This window comes from Mytilus californianus, unplaced genomic scaffold (genome assembly GCF_021869535.1).
Source record: "Mytilus californianus isolate M0D057914Y unplaced genomic scaffold, xbMytCali1.0.p SCAF_4, whole genome shotgun sequence".
Taxonomy (NCBI): domain Eukaryota; kingdom Metazoa; phylum Mollusca; class Bivalvia; order Mytilida; family Mytilidae; genus Mytilus; species Mytilus californianus.
Genome location: NW_026262690.1, coordinates 69,294,962 through 69,315,074, shown reverse-complemented (window position 1 = coordinate 69,315,074; position 20,113 = coordinate 69,294,962). Strand labels below are relative to the sequence as shown.

At 33.4% G+C, this 20,113-nt stretch overlaps 1 protein-coding gene across 5 annotated transcripts in view; it reads left to right on the top strand.

Annotated features, from left to right (window-relative positions):
* The window catches only part of LOC127698661 (UTP--glucose-1-phosphate uridylyltransferase-like), a 62,623-nt gene that overhangs the window by 24,282 nt on the left and 18,228 nt on the right, over window positions 1–20,113 (top strand). For all 5 annotated transcript variants that reach the window (XM_052202251.1, XM_052202249.1, XM_052202252.1 and 2 more), the window contains 5 exons: window positions 1,547–1,681; window positions 11,724–11,831; window positions 12,564–12,746; window positions 18,674–18,807; window positions 19,411–19,479. In XM_052202251.1, the coding sequence (XP_052058211.1) occupies window positions 1,547–1,681; window positions 11,724–11,831; window positions 12,564–12,746; window positions 18,674–18,807; window positions 19,411–19,479 (629 nt within the window). The remainder of the gene's footprint in view (window positions 1–1,546; window positions 1,682–11,723; window positions 11,832–12,563; window positions 12,747–18,673; window positions 18,808–19,410; window positions 19,480–20,113) is intronic.

Here is a 20,113-nt window from a genome sequence, read left to right as displayed (position 1 = left end):
ACACTGAAAGGTTTTAAATACCACAAGATTGACAAAAAAAAGGAACAAATTACAAAATTTTACATGTAAAGTTAGCTTTTTTATAAATTTTATTTAAATGAACTTAAATTTGATGTTTTTATTGTGCATAATTAAGTGATGACAAATTTAGGGCATGCTGTTACACATCTGTGTGTGTGTGTCCTTTCATTGGTTGTGGTTTGAAACTGTCAGGATTTTTTTTTAAATAGAAAATGAAATACATTTTGTACATGTAAATGTAAATTCACATCATAGTACTCGCAGAGGTATGATATGTGAATCAAATGTATTCTATGCTTTTAAGTCTCATGTTTTGAATAGTGTGCAAAGTTTGTTCCTTAATTAGTAGTTAATTTTGTCATTTTATTTGAGAGTTAGATGAAATTGCAAAGCATTGTCAAATAAGCTCCTGTGATGATTACATTGTAATTTATTGACAAATTCATTTACATTTAATTTGTGTATACCATTAAAAGTAAGATGTCTTTGAAAAAACATTGAAAGATTCAAACATATGTTGCCTCAGATATTTATATAAATATATATAAATATGTACTTTAAGTATCATTTTGATATTACATGATTTCATCCCATTATTGTTCCACTTGAATCATGGAAAACGAAGATGGAGAATGCCTGTCATTTTATACATTACTTGAGGTATAATTCACTTGCATGTGGTTTTCTTTTAATAAACCCCAATTATTAAAATAGTTCATCTGCTTTTAAATCAATTAAGGTAAGGATATATACTGTTAATTAAAAAATTTCAATTCAACTGTTTAAGTTGTATGAAAAAAAGTTAAACGCTTTACATGATATTAATCTGGCATTGTTATTGAAGCTGGACATACATCATGTAGATAAATTTGTGCATTAAATTCTGTACTTAATTAAGAACTTACAAAATACTTTTTCTCACAGATAGATAGATATAGGAAGATGTGGTATGAGTGCCAATGAGACAACTCTCCATCCAAGTAACAATTTATAAAAGTAAACCATTATAGGTCAAGGTACGGCCTTCAACACGGAGCATTGGTCACACTGAACAGCAAGCTATAAAGGGCCCCAAAAATTAATAGTGTAAAACCATTCAAACGGGAAAACCAATGGTCTAATCTATATAAAAACGAGAAACGAGAAACACGTATGAACTATACGTAAACAGACAACTACTGTACATCAGATTCCTGACTTAGGACAGGTGCAAACAGATGCCCGTTTTGATAGGTGGGGATATTTTTTGTTTCACAGATAATTATTTTTTTATTCTTCACAAACACCAAATAAATCTGTCAGAGGAATTTTGTGTTTTTTTGGTTGTTTTTTTCTTTCTTATTTACCCCCAAAAAATATGTACAATGTACCTTGAAGGAACATGTTTATAATGACACATATATACCCTATATATTGAATTGTTTTTAACAGTTCCAATTCAGTCACTAAATGAGATCATGTACAGTGTCAGTATAAATGTTTCTTTCTGAATACCAATTTTATGAGATGATTGTATGTTTTGCAGACAGCATTTGTACGTGGACACAGAAGAACTGGAAGTGACGTACAGTTTATAGAAAGAACTCGACAAGATGCTCAGCAGTCCATGAACAAGGAGCTTCAAAAATTAATTTTGACTGCTCCTACTTCACAGCAAGATGTAAGTATTAATAAAACTTTTAGAATTCAAATGTTGTGATTTTATTTTACAAGAGTATGTACCTGGTATGTCTGTCCTAGGTCCTGCATCTGATAAGTTTTATTAGGACCATATTTTACTTAGGATGTCTGAATGATCTTTCTAAATATTCAGTTTGCTTGAATAATGATAGATTTATTGTCATAATATTTGAAAGTTAAAATTCACTTTCTTCTGACTAGATAAATGAATGATAGTATATAGAAATAAAATTGAGAAGTCTAGAGAAAAAAAATTGAAGCTCTGTTTGATGTCTGTGACCACTAGCATTTAAGGATTTTTTTCTACATATACATCATTTAGTTTCTGTGAATTAACATTGGTAAATTTTGATACTTTATCCGAAATTTTCCCCATGGTATTATCTCCTCTTTTTTAAGGATAATTAAATGATGTGAATCAGTCTTAGGGTTTTATCTTTTTATCAAAGATAATTGAGTCGATTACTTTCATTATTTTTGTTGAGCCTGCGACTTTTGTCGCAGAAAGCTTGACATAGGGATAGTGATCTGGCGGCGGCGGCGTTAGCTAACTTCTTAAAAGCTTTATATTTTAGAAGGTGGAAGATCTGGATGCTTCATACTTTGTATATGGATGCCTCATGTTACGAAGTTTACATCAGTCACATGTCCAATGTCCTTGACCTCATTTTCATGGTTCAGTGACTACTTGAAAAAAAAGTTAAGATTTTTTTGTAATGTTAAATTCTCTCTTATTATAAGTAATAGGATAAATATTTGGTATGTGCGTACCTTGCAAGGTCCTCATGCCCGTCAGACAGTTTTCACTTGACCTCGACCTCATTTCATGGATCAGTGAACAAGGTTAAGTTTTGGTGGTCAAGTCCATATCTCAGATACTATAAGCAATAGGTCTAGTATATTCGGTGTATGGAAGGACTGTAAGGTGTACATGTCCAACTGGCAGGTTTCATCTGACCTTGACCTCATTTTCATGGTTCAGTGGTTATAGTTAAGTTTTTGTGTTTTGGTCTGTTTTTCTTATACTGTATGCAATAGGTCTACTATATTTGGTGTATGGAATGATTGTAAGGTGTACATGTCTAGCTGGCAGGTGTCATCTGACCTTGACCTCATTTTCATGGTTCAGTGGTCAAAGTTAAGTTTTTGAGTTTTGGTCTTTTTTTCTAATACATGTACTATCTGCAATAGTTCAACTATATTTGGTGTCCGGAAATATTTTATGATCTATATGTCAGTCACGCAGGTTTTATTTGACCTTGACCTCATTTTCAAGGTTCATTCCTCAGTGTTAAGTTTTTGTGTTTTGGTCTGTTTTTCTTAAACTATAAGCAATAGGTCAACTATATTTTTTGTATGGAAGAATTGTTAGCTGTACATGACTGCCTAGCATTATTCATCTGACCTTGACCTCATTTTCATGGTTCATTGGTCAATGTTTAGTTAACTAGGTTAATGTTAAGTTTATGTGACAGTTGTAATAAAGCTTTATATTTAGGACTATCAACATAATATCAATGATAAGTAAAGAAGGCGAGACATTTCAGCGTGTGCACTCTTATTAAATTTGAATTTAACTTTCCTGCTTGTTTAGTTTCATCTTCTTAATAAATATAGATTCTTACATTGTTATCAGTGGATTATCAGATTTATCCAATCAGACAGTTAAATTATCGAATTTTAAAAGTCTGAGCTTCGAGGAGGACTTTAAAATTCAATAATTTAACTGTCAAATTTGGATAAATCTGATAATCCACGAGTAACTATGTAAGTATCTGTTTCTCTAATGATTTTCATTCCTAATTTCTATGAAATACGCTTACGAAATTGATACAAAAACACTTCATGTATTCATATCTGGATTAAATGGAGGCAAACATTAAAAGAGACGTGACATGATTTTGAATAATAAAATAAATCAATAAATATTAGTCTTAAAACATGTTTCATGTAATTTGGGTAGTCAAAACCTTATCAATCTGCATTTTTAGGACTTAGAATCCCACGCATGTGAGAATCAATGATTTTTAACTAGATGGCAATCATGTGACTGTGATGAGGTCAATGGTGCCTAGCCCAGAAAATGTCTCAAACTGGACAATGTAGATCACATTTCTGCACTTTTACACAATGTACAGTGTTGACAGTAGTTTAACTGATAACTGTTGAACTTAAGACATTTGACCTCATCAATTTGAGCCAATGAGTTTGTAAAATACTAGAAAAATACTAAAAAACCAAGAAAAAGACATTAGTACTTCGTATGAACAGACCAACATCTACAATTTTTCAGCCAATGCAAATTGGATTGTAATCTCACAGATAGTTCTTCTGAGAATTAAGTTTAAAAAGGCCCTTTCTGTGGGTTTTTCTTCTAATAAAACTACCATTAGTATAGAAAGTATAAATTTGGAATTATCGATGATAAAAAATAATACACAGAAAATATTTTTTCTCTCTGTTACAGTAGCGTTATAGATGTGCACTAGAAGCAGAAAAAAAAAACAAGAGTAAAACTCAAATAAGACGTTCGATAAGGTTACCCTTTTTTATTTTATCTAAGTTTTTTTTTTTGTTATACGGAGGTTTTTTTTTTATCGACATGCATTATCATTTATACCTCAATATATATTTTTTGGTTGAAAACCACAGCTCACACTTAGACAAAAAAGACCACTTTTAATCTAGATCATTGCATTTAATGAAATATAAATATTCATATTTAGTAAACCACTTGAACAACAATTTTTGAAGGTGCAACAAATTCTGTGTAGTAAAATTTTTTAAAAAGTTGTCAATTTCTCTTTCTCCTGAGAGCTGATAAAGGTTTTCACTTAACCCCAATCATCTACTGAGATCATAGGCAACCACACATTGATTTTTTTTTTTTAACAATGGGTTCAGAAAAGGTAAAATTGCCAAAGAATTAGAGAATATGAGTTATACATAACAAATTTGTTTATATGGCATTATCCAAATTAATAAATGAAGGATGTCCTTTAATTTTTTTGTAACCATGCATTTTTTAGAATAGAAAATAATTTTCCTCGTATAACTATTTAGAAAAATTGATTGAATATTATTTTATACTCTTGTAAAAAGTATTTTTCACACAAAATATTCCATACTCCTATAGAAAAGGTCATATAACTCACAAACTTGTTTAATCCTGCCACATTCTTTATGTGCCTGTCCCAAGTCAGGAGCCTGTAGTTCAGTGGTTGTCGTTGGTTCATCTGTCATATTTGTTTTTATACCACCCGTATATTGGTATGACGTTGTCGTCGTCCGAAGACACATTGGTTTTCGCACTCTAACTTTAGTTTAAGTGAATGGATCTCTATGAAATTTTACTATAAAGTTCAATACCACAAAAGGAAGGTTCAGATTGATTTTGGGGGTTATGGTACCAACAGTTAAGGAATTAGGGGCCAAAAGTAAGCATTGATTTTGGGGGTAATTGCTTCAAAATTTTAGGAATTAGGGGCCAAAAAGGGGCAAATAACAAGCATTTTTCTAGTTTCAGGACAATAACTTGTGTGTAAGTGTATGGATCTTTATGAAATTGTACTACAAGGTTCCATGTCACAAAAGGAAAGCTGGGTTTGAGTTTGGGGGTAATTGCCCTAAATGTTTAGGAATTTGGGGCCAAAAAGGGGCAAAAAAACGAGCATTTTTCTAGTTTCCAGACAATAACTTGTGTTCAAGTGTATGGATCTCTCTGAAATTGTAATGCAAGGTACCATACCACAAAGGGAAGGCTGGGATTGAGTTTGGGGGTGATGAATCATAAGGGGGTTCAAAAAATTAGGGGGGGGGATTTTTTTTCCCTTTTTTTCTTCTTTAAAATTTATATATAAAAGCAAATAATAATGATATGGTTTGAATAAGTAAATTAAATTTTTTTATGTTCTTAGACCACATTCATTCTGTGTCAGAAACCTATGCTGAGTCAAATATTTAATCACAATCCAAATTCAGTGCTGTATCAAGCTTGAATGTTGTGTCCATACTTGCCCCAACTGTTCAGGGTTCGACCTCTGCGGTCGTATCAAGCTGTGCCCAGTGGAGCATTTTATTCGTAAATTGTTTTGTTATGAATTAGGCAATTATTTTTCTCTATTGAATTGTTTCATGTCGGGGCCTTTTATAGCTGACTATACCATATGGATTTTATAGGACAGCAAAAAATTTGTGTTTTTATAATGCTATCATGTCCTCGTCCTTGTCAGCATCGGTGTTGGAAGACACATTTGGTTTCTAGACAATGCCTTTAGTTTAAGTGTATGGATCTCTATGAAATTTTACCAGAAGGTTCAATACCACAAAGGGAAGGTTGGGATTTGATTTCGGGGGTTATGGTACCAACAGTTTAGGAACTTGTGGCTAAAAACAAGCATTTTTGTAGCTTCCGGACAATAACTTGTGTGTAAGTGTATGAATCTCTCTGAAATTGTACCACAAGGTTCCATATCACAAAGGGAAGGCTGGGATTGAGTTTGGGGGTAATTGCCCAAAATGTTCAGGAATTAGGGGCAAAAAAGGGGCCAAAAATAAGCATTTTTCTAGTTCCCAGACAATAACTTGTGTTTAAGTGTATGGATATCTCTGAATTTGTACTACAAGGTTCCTTACCACGAAGGGAATGCTAGGATTTAGTTTGGGGGTAATTGCCCCAAACATTTAGATATTAGGGGCAAAAAAGGGGCCAAAAACAAGTATTTTTATACGACCGCAAAAAAATGTTTGCGATGTATAATGCTATGGTGTCGTTGTCAACGTCGTCTGAAGACACATTTGGTTTCCGGACAATAACTTTAGTTTAAGTGAATGGATCTCTAAGAAATTTTACCAGAAGGTTAAACACCACAAAAGGAAGGTTGGGGTTGTTTTTGGGGGTTATGGTACCAACAGTTCAGGAATTAGGGGCCAAAAACAAGCATTTTTGTTGTTTCCGGACAATATCTTTTGTGTTAGTGTATAGATCTCTCAGAAATTTTACCACAAGGTTCCATATCACAAAGGGAAGGCTGGGATTGAGTTTGGGGGTAATTGCCCCAACGGTTCAAGAATTAGGGGCAAAAAAGGGGCCAAAAACAAGTATTTTCTAGTTTCCAGATAGTAACTTGTGTTTAAGTGTATGGATCTCTCTAAAATTGTACTACAAGGTTCCATACAACAAAGGGAAGGCTGGGATTAATTTAGGGATAATTACTCCAAGGGGGAGGGGGTTCAAAAAGTTTGGGGGATTTTTTTTTCCAATTTTTTTGTGAGTTCATATTTTTTTTTTTTCAAAATTTTTGAAATTTCAAATGATTGCACAGTATTGCGCAATAGCAAGAAATTTTCAATTGCACAGTATTGCCCAATTGCACAGTATTGCGCAATAGCACAGTATTGGGCAATAGCAAGAAATCTTCAATTGCACAGTATTGCGCAATAGCAAGAAATCATCAATTGCACAGTATTGTGCAATAGCAAGTAATCTTCAATTGCACAGTATTGCACAATAGTAAGAAATCTTCAATTGCACAGTAATGCGCAATAGCAAAGTATTGCGCAATAGCAAGAAATCTTCAATTGCACTGTATTGGTCAATAGCAAGAAATCTTCAATTGCACAGTATTGCGCATTAGCACAGTAATTCGCAATAGTAAGAAATCTTCAATTGCACAATAGCGCAATATTGCACAATAGCACAGTATTTAGCAATAGCACAGTATTGCGCAATAGCAAGAAATCTTCAATTGCACAGTATTGCGCAATAGCAAGAAATCTCCAATTGCACAGTATTGCAGAATAGCAAGAAATCTTCAATTGCACAGTATTGCACAATAGCACAGTACTGCGCAATAGCAAGAAATCTTCAATTGCACAGTATTGCGCAATAACAAGAAATCTTCAATTGCACAGTATTGCGTAATAGCACAGTATTGCACAATAGCAAGAAACCTTCAATTGAAAATAAATACAAATTTTTTAACAAATTTCAATGGGGATTAATTTAAAGTCTTTCATTTTTAGGGGTTCTAACCTTGTATTACTTTTTTGGATATTGGGTCCCATTTTAAATTGGTCTACTCTGAGGTCAAAAGGGTCTAAAATTAAACTATGTTTGATTTCATCAAAAACTGAATTATTGCGGCTCTATGATATGCTGAATCTTATTGTGCATTTAGATTTTTTATTTTGGACCCTGTTTTCAAATTAATCCATATTAAGATTTGAAGAGTCCAAAATTAAACTTTGTTTGATTTCAACTAAAATTAAATTTTTGGTGTTTTTTTATATGCTGAATCTAACCATGTTGTTAGATTTTGGATATCAGACCATACTAGGTAAATTAAATGTCCCATTTCAAATTATTAAGATCTTTGACCACATTTATTTTGTGACAGAAATCTATATTATGTCAAAAATTTGATCGCAATCCAAATTCAGACAGTATCAAGCTTGAATATTGTCACTTTGTGTCCAAACTTGCCCCAACTGTTCAGGGTTCGACCTCTGCAGTCGTATCAGGCTGTGCTCAACGAAGCATTTTATTCTCATTGTTGAAGGGTGTACAGTTGCCTATAATTGCTTACATCCACTTTATTTGAACTTTGGTGGATAGTCGTCTCATTGGCAATCATACCACATCTCATTATTTTTATATAAGAATGTTTTATCTATTTTTATGCACAGATTTTCTTTAACATCAGATAACAATATTGTTTTTATTCATATTTCTTTTAAATATCCCTATCTAAAAAGTGTCTAAAGTTGGACCAGCATATATGGTTCCCCAGATTATATAAGGGTCCAAATTGGTGTAGAAGTGAAAAAAAATGCCTGATTGAGCTAAAATCCGATTTGTAGAAGCTCCTTGAGTCTGAAAGAACCACGAAAATTTAACTTTTATGTTGTACATGAATTTGTTTTTCAGATTATATTTTACTGAGTTTTTCTTGACAAGGCCCATGAGTATGCACACATGTTAGGCCCTTTAAAAGTTAATCTTATGTCAAGTATTCACTTATTACTTTTATATGTTAGCTGTTCAAAGGATTTTGAAACAAAATTTATATGAACAAAAGTAAAAGGTCTTTACAAGTATACATATCATTTATTTTGTATTTTACATCTGTTGCCCTGAGCATCTGTTTACTGAAATATAAATTGATTTAAAATTAAAACATAAAATATACAGGGCTATCAGATACCATAGTTATGGATTCAATTTTTATGCCCCCGCCGTAGCTGAGGGGGGCATTAAGTGTTATCCTTGTCAGTCAGTCCGTCGCGTACGTCCCCAAAATTGATTTCTGTTCTCTTAACTTTTAGTTTGCCTCAACCAAATGTTATAAAACTTATACACAATGCTTATTACCACAAAACACAGATCAAGTTCGAAATTTGGGTGGCGTCACTTTTACCGTTCATTAGGTATGCCCCTTTAAAAACATAAAAATTGCTGAATTTTTCGTTTCCGTTCTGTAACTTTAGCTTGCCTCAACCAAAAGTTATAAAAATTATACACAATGCTCATTACCACAAAACACAGATCAAGTTCGAAATTGGATGGCGTCCCTTATACCGTTCATGAGAAATGCTCCTTTATAAACATAAAAATTGCTGAATTTTTCATTTGTTTTTCTAACTTTGATTTGCCTCAACCAAATGTTATAAAACTTATACACAATGCTTATTACTATAAAACACAGATCAAGTTCGAAATTGGGTGGCGTCACTTTTACTGTTCATGAGTTATTCCCATTTATAAACATAAAAATTGCTGAATTTTTCGTTTACGTTCTCTTACTTTAGTTTGCCTCAAAAAAATGTTATAAAACTTATACACAATGCCTATTACCACAGATCAAGTTTGAAATTGGGTGGCGTCACTTTTACCGTTCTTGAGTTATACCCCTTTATAAATGGAAAAATGGCTAAATCTGTCGTTTCTGTTCTCTAACTTTAGTTTGCCTCAACCAAATGTTATGAAACTTATACACAATGCTTATAACCACAAAACAGTGAATCCTGCATCTGCATGTGAAAGTTGACTCATCCATATTTACAGGCTGGGCATCTGTGGGGCCCATAGACACATTCTCCATTTATAATTTACAGTTGTGAACATTGCAGTCAATGTTGAGTGAGTCTTGTTACTAAGGTTATTGCTGCCTTTTCTGTTTTATACTTACTCCTGACAGTGTGAGCTAGTGCCATCAGTTTGCTGTTGTTGACAATGTGAGCTAATGCCATCAGTTAGGGGTTGTTAACAATGTGAGCTAATGCCATCAGTTAGGGGTTGTTGACAATGTGAGCTAATGCCATCAGTTAGGGGTTGTTGACAATGTGAGCTAATGCGATCAGTTAGGGGTTGTTGACAATGTGAGCTAATGCCATCAGTTAGGGGTTGTTGACAATATGAGCTAATGCCATCAGTTAGGGGTTGTTGACAATGTGAGCTAATGCCATCAGTTAGGGGTTGTTGACATTGGATTGAATGCCATCAGTTCGCTGTTGTTGACAATGTGAGCTAATGCCATCAGTTAGGGGTTGTTGACAATGTGAGCTAATGCCATTAGTTAGGGGTTGTTGACAATATCAGCTTATGCCATCAGTTAGGGGTTGTTGACAATGTGAGCTATTGACAACATTTAGGGTTGTTGACAATGTGAGCTAATGCCATCAGTTAGGGGTTGTTGACATTGGATTGAATGCCATCAGTTAGGGGTGGTTGACAATGTGAGCTAATGCCATCAGTTAGGGGTGTTGACAATGTGAGCTAATGCCATCAGTTAGCGGTTGTTGACAATGTGAGCTAATGCCATCAGTTAGGGGTTGTTGACAATGTCAGCTTATGCCATCAGTTAGGGGTTGTTGACAATGTGAGCTAATGCCATCAGTTAGGGGTTGTTGACAATGTGAGCTAATGCCATCAGTTAGGGGTTGTTGACAATGTGAGCTAATGCCATCAGTTAGGGGTTGTTGACAATGTGAGCTAATGCCATCAGTTAGGGGTTGTTGACAATGTGAGCTAGTGCCATCAGTTAGGGGTTGTTGACAATGTGAACTAATGCCATCAGTTAAGGGTTGTTGACATTGGATTGAATGCCATCAGTTAGGGGTTGTTGACAATGTGAGCTAATGCCATCGTTAGGGGTTGTTGACAATGTGAGCTAATGACATCAGTTCGTGGTTGTTGACAATGTGAGCTAATGCCATCAGTTAGGGGTTGTTGACAAAGTCAGCTTATGCCATCAGTTAGGGGTTGTTGACAATGTGAGCTAATGCCATCAGTTAGGGGTTGTTGACAATGTGAGCTAATGCCATCAGTTAGGGGTTGTTGACAATGTGAGCTAATGCCATCAGTTAGGGGTTGTTGACAATGTGAGCTAATGCCATCAGTTAGGGGTTGTTGACAATGTGAGCTAATGCCATCAGTTAGGGGTTGTTGACAATGTGAGTTAATGCCATCAGTTAGGGGTTGTTGACAATTTGAGCTAATGCCATCAGTTAGGGGTTGCTGACAATGGGAGCTAATGCCATCAGTTAGGGGTTGTTGACAACAATCTTCTATGGCAAGGTTGGAACAGAAATTGTCTATAAGATCCTTGTAGAGCAAACTGCCTCTCATCCAACATGACTGGTTATCATTTCTAACATTGAATTATAAAACATTGATTGTTTATATGTCCCACTTATGATAGCTTTAGGTTTAGGTAGTGATCATGAAGTTATTGTTATATCAACTTCAAACTTTAAGGGTCATTATGAAATTGTTATGAAGTTGTAAAAGCATATTCCAAATTAGGATTTGACCTAGATTTTATGGTTCACTGAACATGGAATCATGATAAAGTGAGCAGTGCATGTTGTCTTGTTAAACATGAGATGAGTTATTTGACATCTTGCAAGGAGTCCTCTGTTTACGCCATATTTTAACAGGAAGGTAGTTCTTCTTCTAATTCCTCTCATGCTAATTGTTTTCATGCATATTATTTGATTACATTTTTTATTTTTCATTGTAGTTAGCTAGAACTGAATTAGATGGATTTGAACAGTTATTTGGCCGATACCTACAGGAAACTGGACCATCAGTATTATGGGATAAAATTAAACTGTTACCAGAAGGAGGTGTAAGTACCAGTTGTTTCATAGAAAAGACATCATACAAGAAATGTGTTGATCAAAGTCTGATATTAAATTGATTTTCTCATTATTTGTTCAGTAGTTCTAACAGAAGTTCATTACCAGTTCTGCACCTTGCTGTTCATCTTCTTGATAAAAATAAAAAAGGCTTGAACTATCTAAAACTCTTGTTTAAATTATTTAACCAAAGGTTACTTAACCAAGAGTGAAAATTGTTAATGCCTCTAAACAAACTATTGTGGTGGTCTTGTGGTAGTGTCTTGGCCTCAAGTGAAGTGTGGGATGCTTGATCCTGTTTTGGGTCAAACAAAAGACTAGAATTCATATTTGCTGTTTTTCCGCACAGTACTCAGCATTTAGAAGTAAGAGCAAAGACCTGTTAGATCCGACATAGTCAGAATAATGTGTGAGGGTAAGGTAACATGCTCTTCTGAGGACTGTTATCTTATAAACAAGCATTAATTGCAGTCTTAAACATTTTTGATTGATTGATTGTTAGTATTTAATGCCACTTTTAGCACTCTTTAACTATACTGTGGTGGCCAGTTTTTCTTGGTGGATGAAGCCTGAGTACCCAGAGAGAACCACTAACCTTTGGCATACTAAAAACTAAGTGAAGGCTAATCTTATATTAAAGTTTTGTGTAATACATACTTTTTATCTTTAATTTTGTCTCAATTTAAAAATCATACAAAATTCATGATTATGATTTTCCATAGGCAAAACCATATAATGATCTAGCAAGGCCTGAAACAGCCAAAATCAAGGACTTATTAGACAAGTTAGTAGTCCTCAAATTAAATGGAGGTCTTGGGACTAGCATGGGATGTAAAGGACCAAAGAGTACAATCAGTGTCAGAAATGAGTTGACCTTCTTAGATCTCACAGTACAACAAATAGAGGTGAGTGTTTTAAAATACAAACATTCTCAAACAAACTATTCAACTCAAGCATTACTCAAGTGTAAAATTAGAGAAAAGTAAGCTGGGCTCTTGGTCATAAAACTTTACTCAGTACTCGAAGTACAAAATTTGTGCTCGAAACACCAAATCCAGGATTTTGATTGGTTGATTTCCGAGTCTGAGTACAAAAATTGTGCTCGAAATTTTATGACCGCAAGGCCTGGATTTCGTGACACAATCTCTAAAATATGGAATAGCAAATGTACTACTGTGGATTCATTGTTATTCATGGGATACTACTTTTCATGGATTTTGCACTTTCTAACGTAGTCTTACGTACTCTTGCTATGCCTGATGGCACATGAATTTTGTGGGTAAAGGTAAAAGCGGGATTTGAATGTTCAACAAAGTACAAACTATCTATATTCTTGTATGCAGACTTTGTCAAAACCATGAATTCAAGTATCCAGCATATCCAGGAAAATACATTTTTTTCCTCAATTCTCAAAAATGAGTTAATGCACCGTATACTACTATGTATTTTTTATGCCCCCGCCGTAGCGGAGGGGGCATTAAGTTTTACCCTTGTCCGTCTGTACGTCTGCTTGTATGTCCTGAAATTGGTTCCCGTTCTTTAACTTTAGTTTGCCTCAACCAAATGTTATGAAACTCATACACAATGCTTATTACCACAAATCAAGTTTGAATTTCGGTAGTGTCACTTTTAACATTCTAGAGGTATGCCCCTTTACAATTGGAAAAATTGCTGAATTTTTGGTTTCCGTTCTCTAACTTAAGTTTGCCTCAACCAAATGTTATGAAACTTATACACAATGATTATTACCACAAAACACAGATCAAGTTTGAATTTGGTGGCGTCAATTTTAGCGTACTATCCACATTTTTTTTTAAACAACATTTTTGCGGTTGTATATTGGTATCACGTTGTTGTCATCGGTGTCGGCGTCGTCCGAAAGCATTTGGTTTCCGGACAATAACTTTAGTTTAAGTGTATGGATCTCTATGAAATTTAACCAAAAGGTTCAAGACCACAAAAGGAAGGTTGGGATTGTTTTTGGGGGTGATGGTCCCAACCGTTTAGGAATTAGGGGCCAAAAAGGGGCAAAAACAAGCATTTTCTAGTTTCAGGACAATAACTTGTGTATTAGTATTTTGATTGCTCTGAAATTGTACCACAAGTTTCAATGCCACAAGTAGAAGGTTGGAATTCATTTTGGGGTAATTGCCCAAACCGTTCAGGAATTAGGGGCCAAAAAGGGTCTAAAACAAGCATTTCTATTGAGCCTGCGACTTTTGTCGCAAAAGCGAGACATAGCGATCCTACATTCCGTTTGTGTTGTCGTCGTACGGTGTTGGCGGCGGCGTCCACAAATATTCACTCTGTGGTTAAAGTTTTTCAAATTTTAATAACTTTCTTAAACTATCCTGGATGTGTACCACACTTGGACAGAAGCTTGTTTATGATCAAAAGCTGGTATCTAGAAGGAAATTTTGTAAAAATTTATTTCCTGTTTTTCCGTATATTACTTATAAATGGACTTTTAAAAACCGTTTAGGAATTAGGGGCCAAAAAGGGGCTAAAACAAGCATTTTTCTAGTTTCAGGACAATAACTTTTGTATAAGTATTTTGATTGCTCTGAAATTGTACCACAAGCTTCAATGCCACAAGTAGAAGGTTGGGATTCATTTTGGTGTAATTGCCCAAACCGTTCAGGAATTAGGGACCAAAAAGGGTCTAAAACAAACATTTTTGTTGAGCCTGCGACTTTTGTCGCAAAAGCGAGACATAGCGATCCTACATTCAGTTGGCGCTGCGTTTTCGTATGGCGTTGTCAGCGGCGTCCACAAATATTCACTCTGTGGATAAAGTTTTTGAAATTTTTATAACTTTCTTAAACTATCCTGCATTTCAACCAAACTTGGACAGAAGGTCATTTATGATCATAAGATAGTATCCAGAAGGAAATTTTGTAAAAAAAAATCCTGTTTATCCGTATTTTACTCATAAATGGACTTAGTTTTTCTGCCAGTTAACATTACATTCACTCTGTGGTTAAAGTTTTTCAAATTTTAATAACTTTCGTAAACTATCCTAGATTTATACCAAACATGGACAGAAGCTTGTTTATAATCATAAGATAGTATCCAGAAGGAAATTTTATAAAAAAAAAAATCCTGTTTATCCGTATTTTACTCATGTATGGACTTAGTTTTTCTGCCAGTTAACATAACATTCACTCTGTGGTTAAAGTTTTTCAAATTTAAATATCTTTCTTAAACTATCCTGGATTTGTACCACACTTGGACAGAAGCTTGTTTATGATCAAAAGCTGGTATCTAGATGGAAATTTTGTAAAAATTTATTTCCTGTTTTTCCTTATATTACTTATAAATGGACTTAGTTTTATTCCAGTTAACATTACGTACAGTCTGCAGTTAAAGTTTTTATGACATTTATTAGATTCATAAACCTTCTTGGATTTTTACCAAACTTGAACAGAACTTCTACAATCAAAAGATGGTATCTAGAGGAATATTTTTAATAATTTTTTCCCCATTTTTGTTGAGCCTGCGACTAACAGCAAAAGTAGGCGAGACACTGGGTTCCGCGGAACCCTTACGAATTTTTCTAGTTTTCAGACAATAATTTGTGTTTAAGTGTATGGATGTCTCATAATTTGTACCACATTTTACAAAAGAAAAGTTCTTCAAAATTAATTTGTTTGGAAGGGGGGTAAAAAAAAATTTTGGAGGGGGGGGCAATTTTTTTTCCTCAAAAGAAAATTCTCTTCAAATATTAATTTTTTTGGAGGGGGGTAAAAAAAAAATTTTGGGGGGACAAAAAATTTTTCTTTTGCAGAGGGGTCTCTTTTTGTTCCCTCAAGATTTAAGAAATTGTCAATTTTCCAAAGAAACAAATTGGGGGTCACAATTTATTTTGCTAATTCTTTGTACCCGGTATATAGTCTGAAAACAGATTTACTAAGTATTACACAACAGCACAGTGTATTGCACAAAAGCAAGAAATCTTCAATTGAATATAAATTCAAATCATATATTTGGATTCCAGATGATAACTTTAGTTTAAGTGTATGGATCGCTATGAAATTTAACCAAAAGGTTCAATACCACAAGTAGAAGGTTGGGATTTTTTGGGGGTGATGGTCCCAACCATTTAGGAATTAAAGGCCAAAAAGGGTCTAAAACAAGCATTTTCTAGTTTTCAGACAATAACTTGTGTTAAAGTGTAAGGTTGTCTCTTAATTTGTACCACATTTTACAAAAAGAAAATTTCTTCAAAATTATTTTTTTGGGAAAAGGGGGGGGGGGGGGGGGGTGGGTAATTTTTTTTGGGGGTGGGGGGCAATTTTTTTTCATCAAAAGAAAATTCTCATCAAATATTTTTTTGGGAGGGGGGTTAAAAAAAAAATTGGGGGGGGGGGGGGGGGGGGTGTCAATTTTTTTTCCCTCAAGATTGAAGAAATTGTCAATTTTCCAAACAACAAAAATTGGGGGTCACAATTTATTTTGCTAATTCTTTGTATATAGTCTGAAAACAGATTTGCTAAGTATTGCGCAACAGCACAGTGTATTGCACAACAACAAGAAATCTTCAATTGAATATAAATTCAAATCATACAACCAATTTCAAGTTCTTTGACTACATTTATTCTGTGTCAGAAACCTATAATGTGTCAAATATTTAATTACAATCCAAATTCAGACCTGTATCAAGCTTGAATATTGTGTCCATTTTTGCCCCAACTGTTCAGGGTTGGACCTCTGTGGTCGTATCCAGCTGCGCTCAGCGAAGCAGTTTATTAAATCTAATTTTGAAAATGGCTTGTTTTTAATTATTTGTAAATTATAGTTAAACATTATTTAGGTGTAGGGACATTGAGAACACAGATGTTTCAAGTCATGTTCTGTTACATTATATAGATTTAGAATATACTGTTGTATTGTATTCAAATGACCTATAATAAAAAGTTTGAATTAAATGTCAGGATTATGTTTTAAGTTATGAGATAGTTCACATGGTACAAAACAAGATGGAAACAGCTGAACAATCTTGGGCTATTCAATAAATAAATTTTTATCTTAGAATGCATTTTTACTATGGATGTCAATTTGTTAAAAAAGATAAATAAGTACTTGAGTACTAAAAGTCATATGAAACTTGAAGTTTAAAAAAAAAGTAGTATGTTTTATATACTTGAATGGCTAAGTCTTACTTTGAAACTCGTATTTGTGAAATTTCTTGTATAAGAAAATCCTTTATATTATCAAAATCTTCATAAATGTACTGCTATTGAATTATTGTCTTCCCGTACACTAATTCGCCAATATTTTTATGTATGCAGTGACCTTAACTTCGAAACCTCTCGCTGAACTTCGGCCATCACACAGCTTAAGTGTGAGGGGAAAACAGTTATGGAAAAATGTAAATGAACGTGCAGTGGAAAGTAAATAGTAATAACTGAATCTCAAAGAACAAATCTAATACAACAAATCATTTAACAACTTTTATGGAAAAGTTAAATTAACAAAAGGGAACATATTAAAACTATATGTTTTTTTTTATCATGGCTCTATCTGTTCACTTTTTTGTCATGAGCTCCATGTGCTCTGTGTTGATTGTTTATCAATGTCACGATCCAGAAATCTTTGGCAACAAACTCGAAAGTTAATTAGCATGCAATCAACAATCACTGAATGAAATATTATTTGTCAAGAATACATTATAGATTCTTGATAGACATAAAAACAGTGCATACAGGACTTAATTTAGTATATATATGCATGCATTGGTTCAATAATTTCGATGACATTAAAATTACAAGAAACTCGTTTCATATGACTTTAAATGAATATCATTTTTATTGATTTCATTTTTTAAAAATTTCTGGATTTAACAAAAAATTGATTAGATATGATTAATTTGTTATTCAAGTAATGCACTATCTTTTTAGTTAAATAAGGATAAATATGAAATATTTGCAACTGAACATTAAGTAAAAATCCGTTAATCCATATAATCAGTCACAAATTGCTACAAGATTTTAATCTGCTGTAGCATTTTCACTAATATTTCATGCTCAACAAAAGTCTGATTATTGATTATCATTTTTATGTGCCATAATTGGATGTTCAGAGCAATACACAAATACTTGATTACTTAATTAAAGCCCAACTTTCATGGAAGTAAAACTCATGGGCACTGAAATTTGTGATACATATTTTTGACTATTATATATTTTGAATAACCATACAGTGTTGTAAAATATAGAATTTATTTGTGCAATGTTAAAAATCAGTTAGAATGTAAGGCTTTGCAAAGCTTTTCCATCCTGTTTCGAGCCGAATACAAATACAATTTATAATTTGATACAATGTATGGTTGTTCTCTTTATACTGCAATTCTTTCAAATATCTCATATTTTAGAATTAAAGCGAGGTCATAAAAATTATACATATTTTTGTTTTAATCATAAATAAAACTACGGTATACAGAAACACATTATTAAGGTCACAAACAAGGCCTTATATGGTCAGATACTGTATATCACAAATGTTTATATGGTCAATGCAATTTGACTGAACAAATAGCAACTTTGTAGTATATACGAAATCCAAACTACTAAAGCATTTATATGATTTTTGTTGCCAAAAAAGAAATGTTAAATTACATGTAACTTCTACCTCATTTGGTCTCTAGTGGAGAGTTGTCTCATTTGCAATAATACCACATCTTTATATTTTTACATAACAATTTTCTAATTGCAATCTTTTTTTATTCTAAAAATTTTAAAGAGTTTGTTCTTTCTACTTTTGTTTTGTTTAGACAAGGCAGATTTGAAGAAAAAAAGTATTTTCGAAATAAGATTACTTGTATATATTGTAGCATTTAAACAGAACGCATGGAACCGACGTTCCCCTTGTATTGATGAATTCCTTCAACACTGATGAGGATACACTGAAGGTTTTACAAAGATATGGAAAACTTCAGCTCCAGATACATACATTTAACCAAAGCAGGTAGGAAGATTTATACAGTACATTTAACCAAACCAGGCATGTAAGATTTGTGATCAAGATTTATACAATTTGAATACAAAAGCCAGAATAGGGAGAATATAAATATGTGAACATATTTTGAACTCAGCATTGCTTTAAACAGTTCTGTCTGACTTAATAATAAACTTATTTAGTAAATGTACTTCATTTGCACGATAGCATTAATGAACGAAAGAAAACTGAATATAAATTTTTTCTAATTATTAAGCCCCCGCCGTAGGTGACTTGGAAATTAAGTGTTACCCTTGACCTTCCATCTTCCTGTCTTTCCGTCCTTCAGTCTTTAAGTCCGTCCCTTCCTCCCATTTTTGTTTGTTTGAAGCTTGAGCGGGGGCAGTTGTGTCCTCAGACACATTCTTCTTTTATTTACCAGTCTCTGGAGATTATTTCTGATGTATTATTATGTAAAACTGATATTTGAAAAATAAAAGATGGTCAGATTTGCTATATAAGTATGTTTTAAAATAGATTTTTTGTTAATGCTAAAAAATTAAATGGTTTATTTTAAATTACTCTCAGAAAAAGTTATGACTCAACCATAAAGCTAATATATTTTTTTTACAGATATCCTAGAATTAACAGAGAGTCACTACTACCTATTGGTAACAGTTTTACATCTGATAATACTGAGAGGTAAGTTACTTTAAAGATATCCTAGAATTAACAGAGAGTCACTACTACCTATTGGTAACAGTTTTACATCTGATAATACTGAGAAGTAAGTTACTTTACAGATATCCTAGAATTAACAGAGAGTCACTACTACCTATTGGTAACAGTTTTACATCTGATAATACTGAGGTAAGTTACTTTACAGATATTCTAGAATTAACAGAGAGTCACTACTACCTATTGGGAACAGTTTTACATCTGATAATACTGAGAGGTAAGTTACTTTACAGATATTCTAGAATTAACAGAGAGGTAAGTTACTTTACAGATATTCTAGAATTAACAGAGAGTCACTACTACCTATTGGTAACAGTTTTACATCTGATAATACTGAGAGGTAAGTTACTTTACAGATATCCTACAGTAAATAGAGAATCACTCTGTTGCTAATGGCTAGTAGTTTTACATCTGTTTATACTGAGAGGTAATACAAAATGTATAAAAATCAACAGCAATTGCTAAAAATACAAAAAAATCACTATCCACCTGCCACCAACTCATCCTAAAACAAAAAACACAACGACAAACAATAAAGAGAAGCATATCAGCTAGATAGCCTGACGTAAAGAGAAAATACATTTGGTGGGTAATTTTC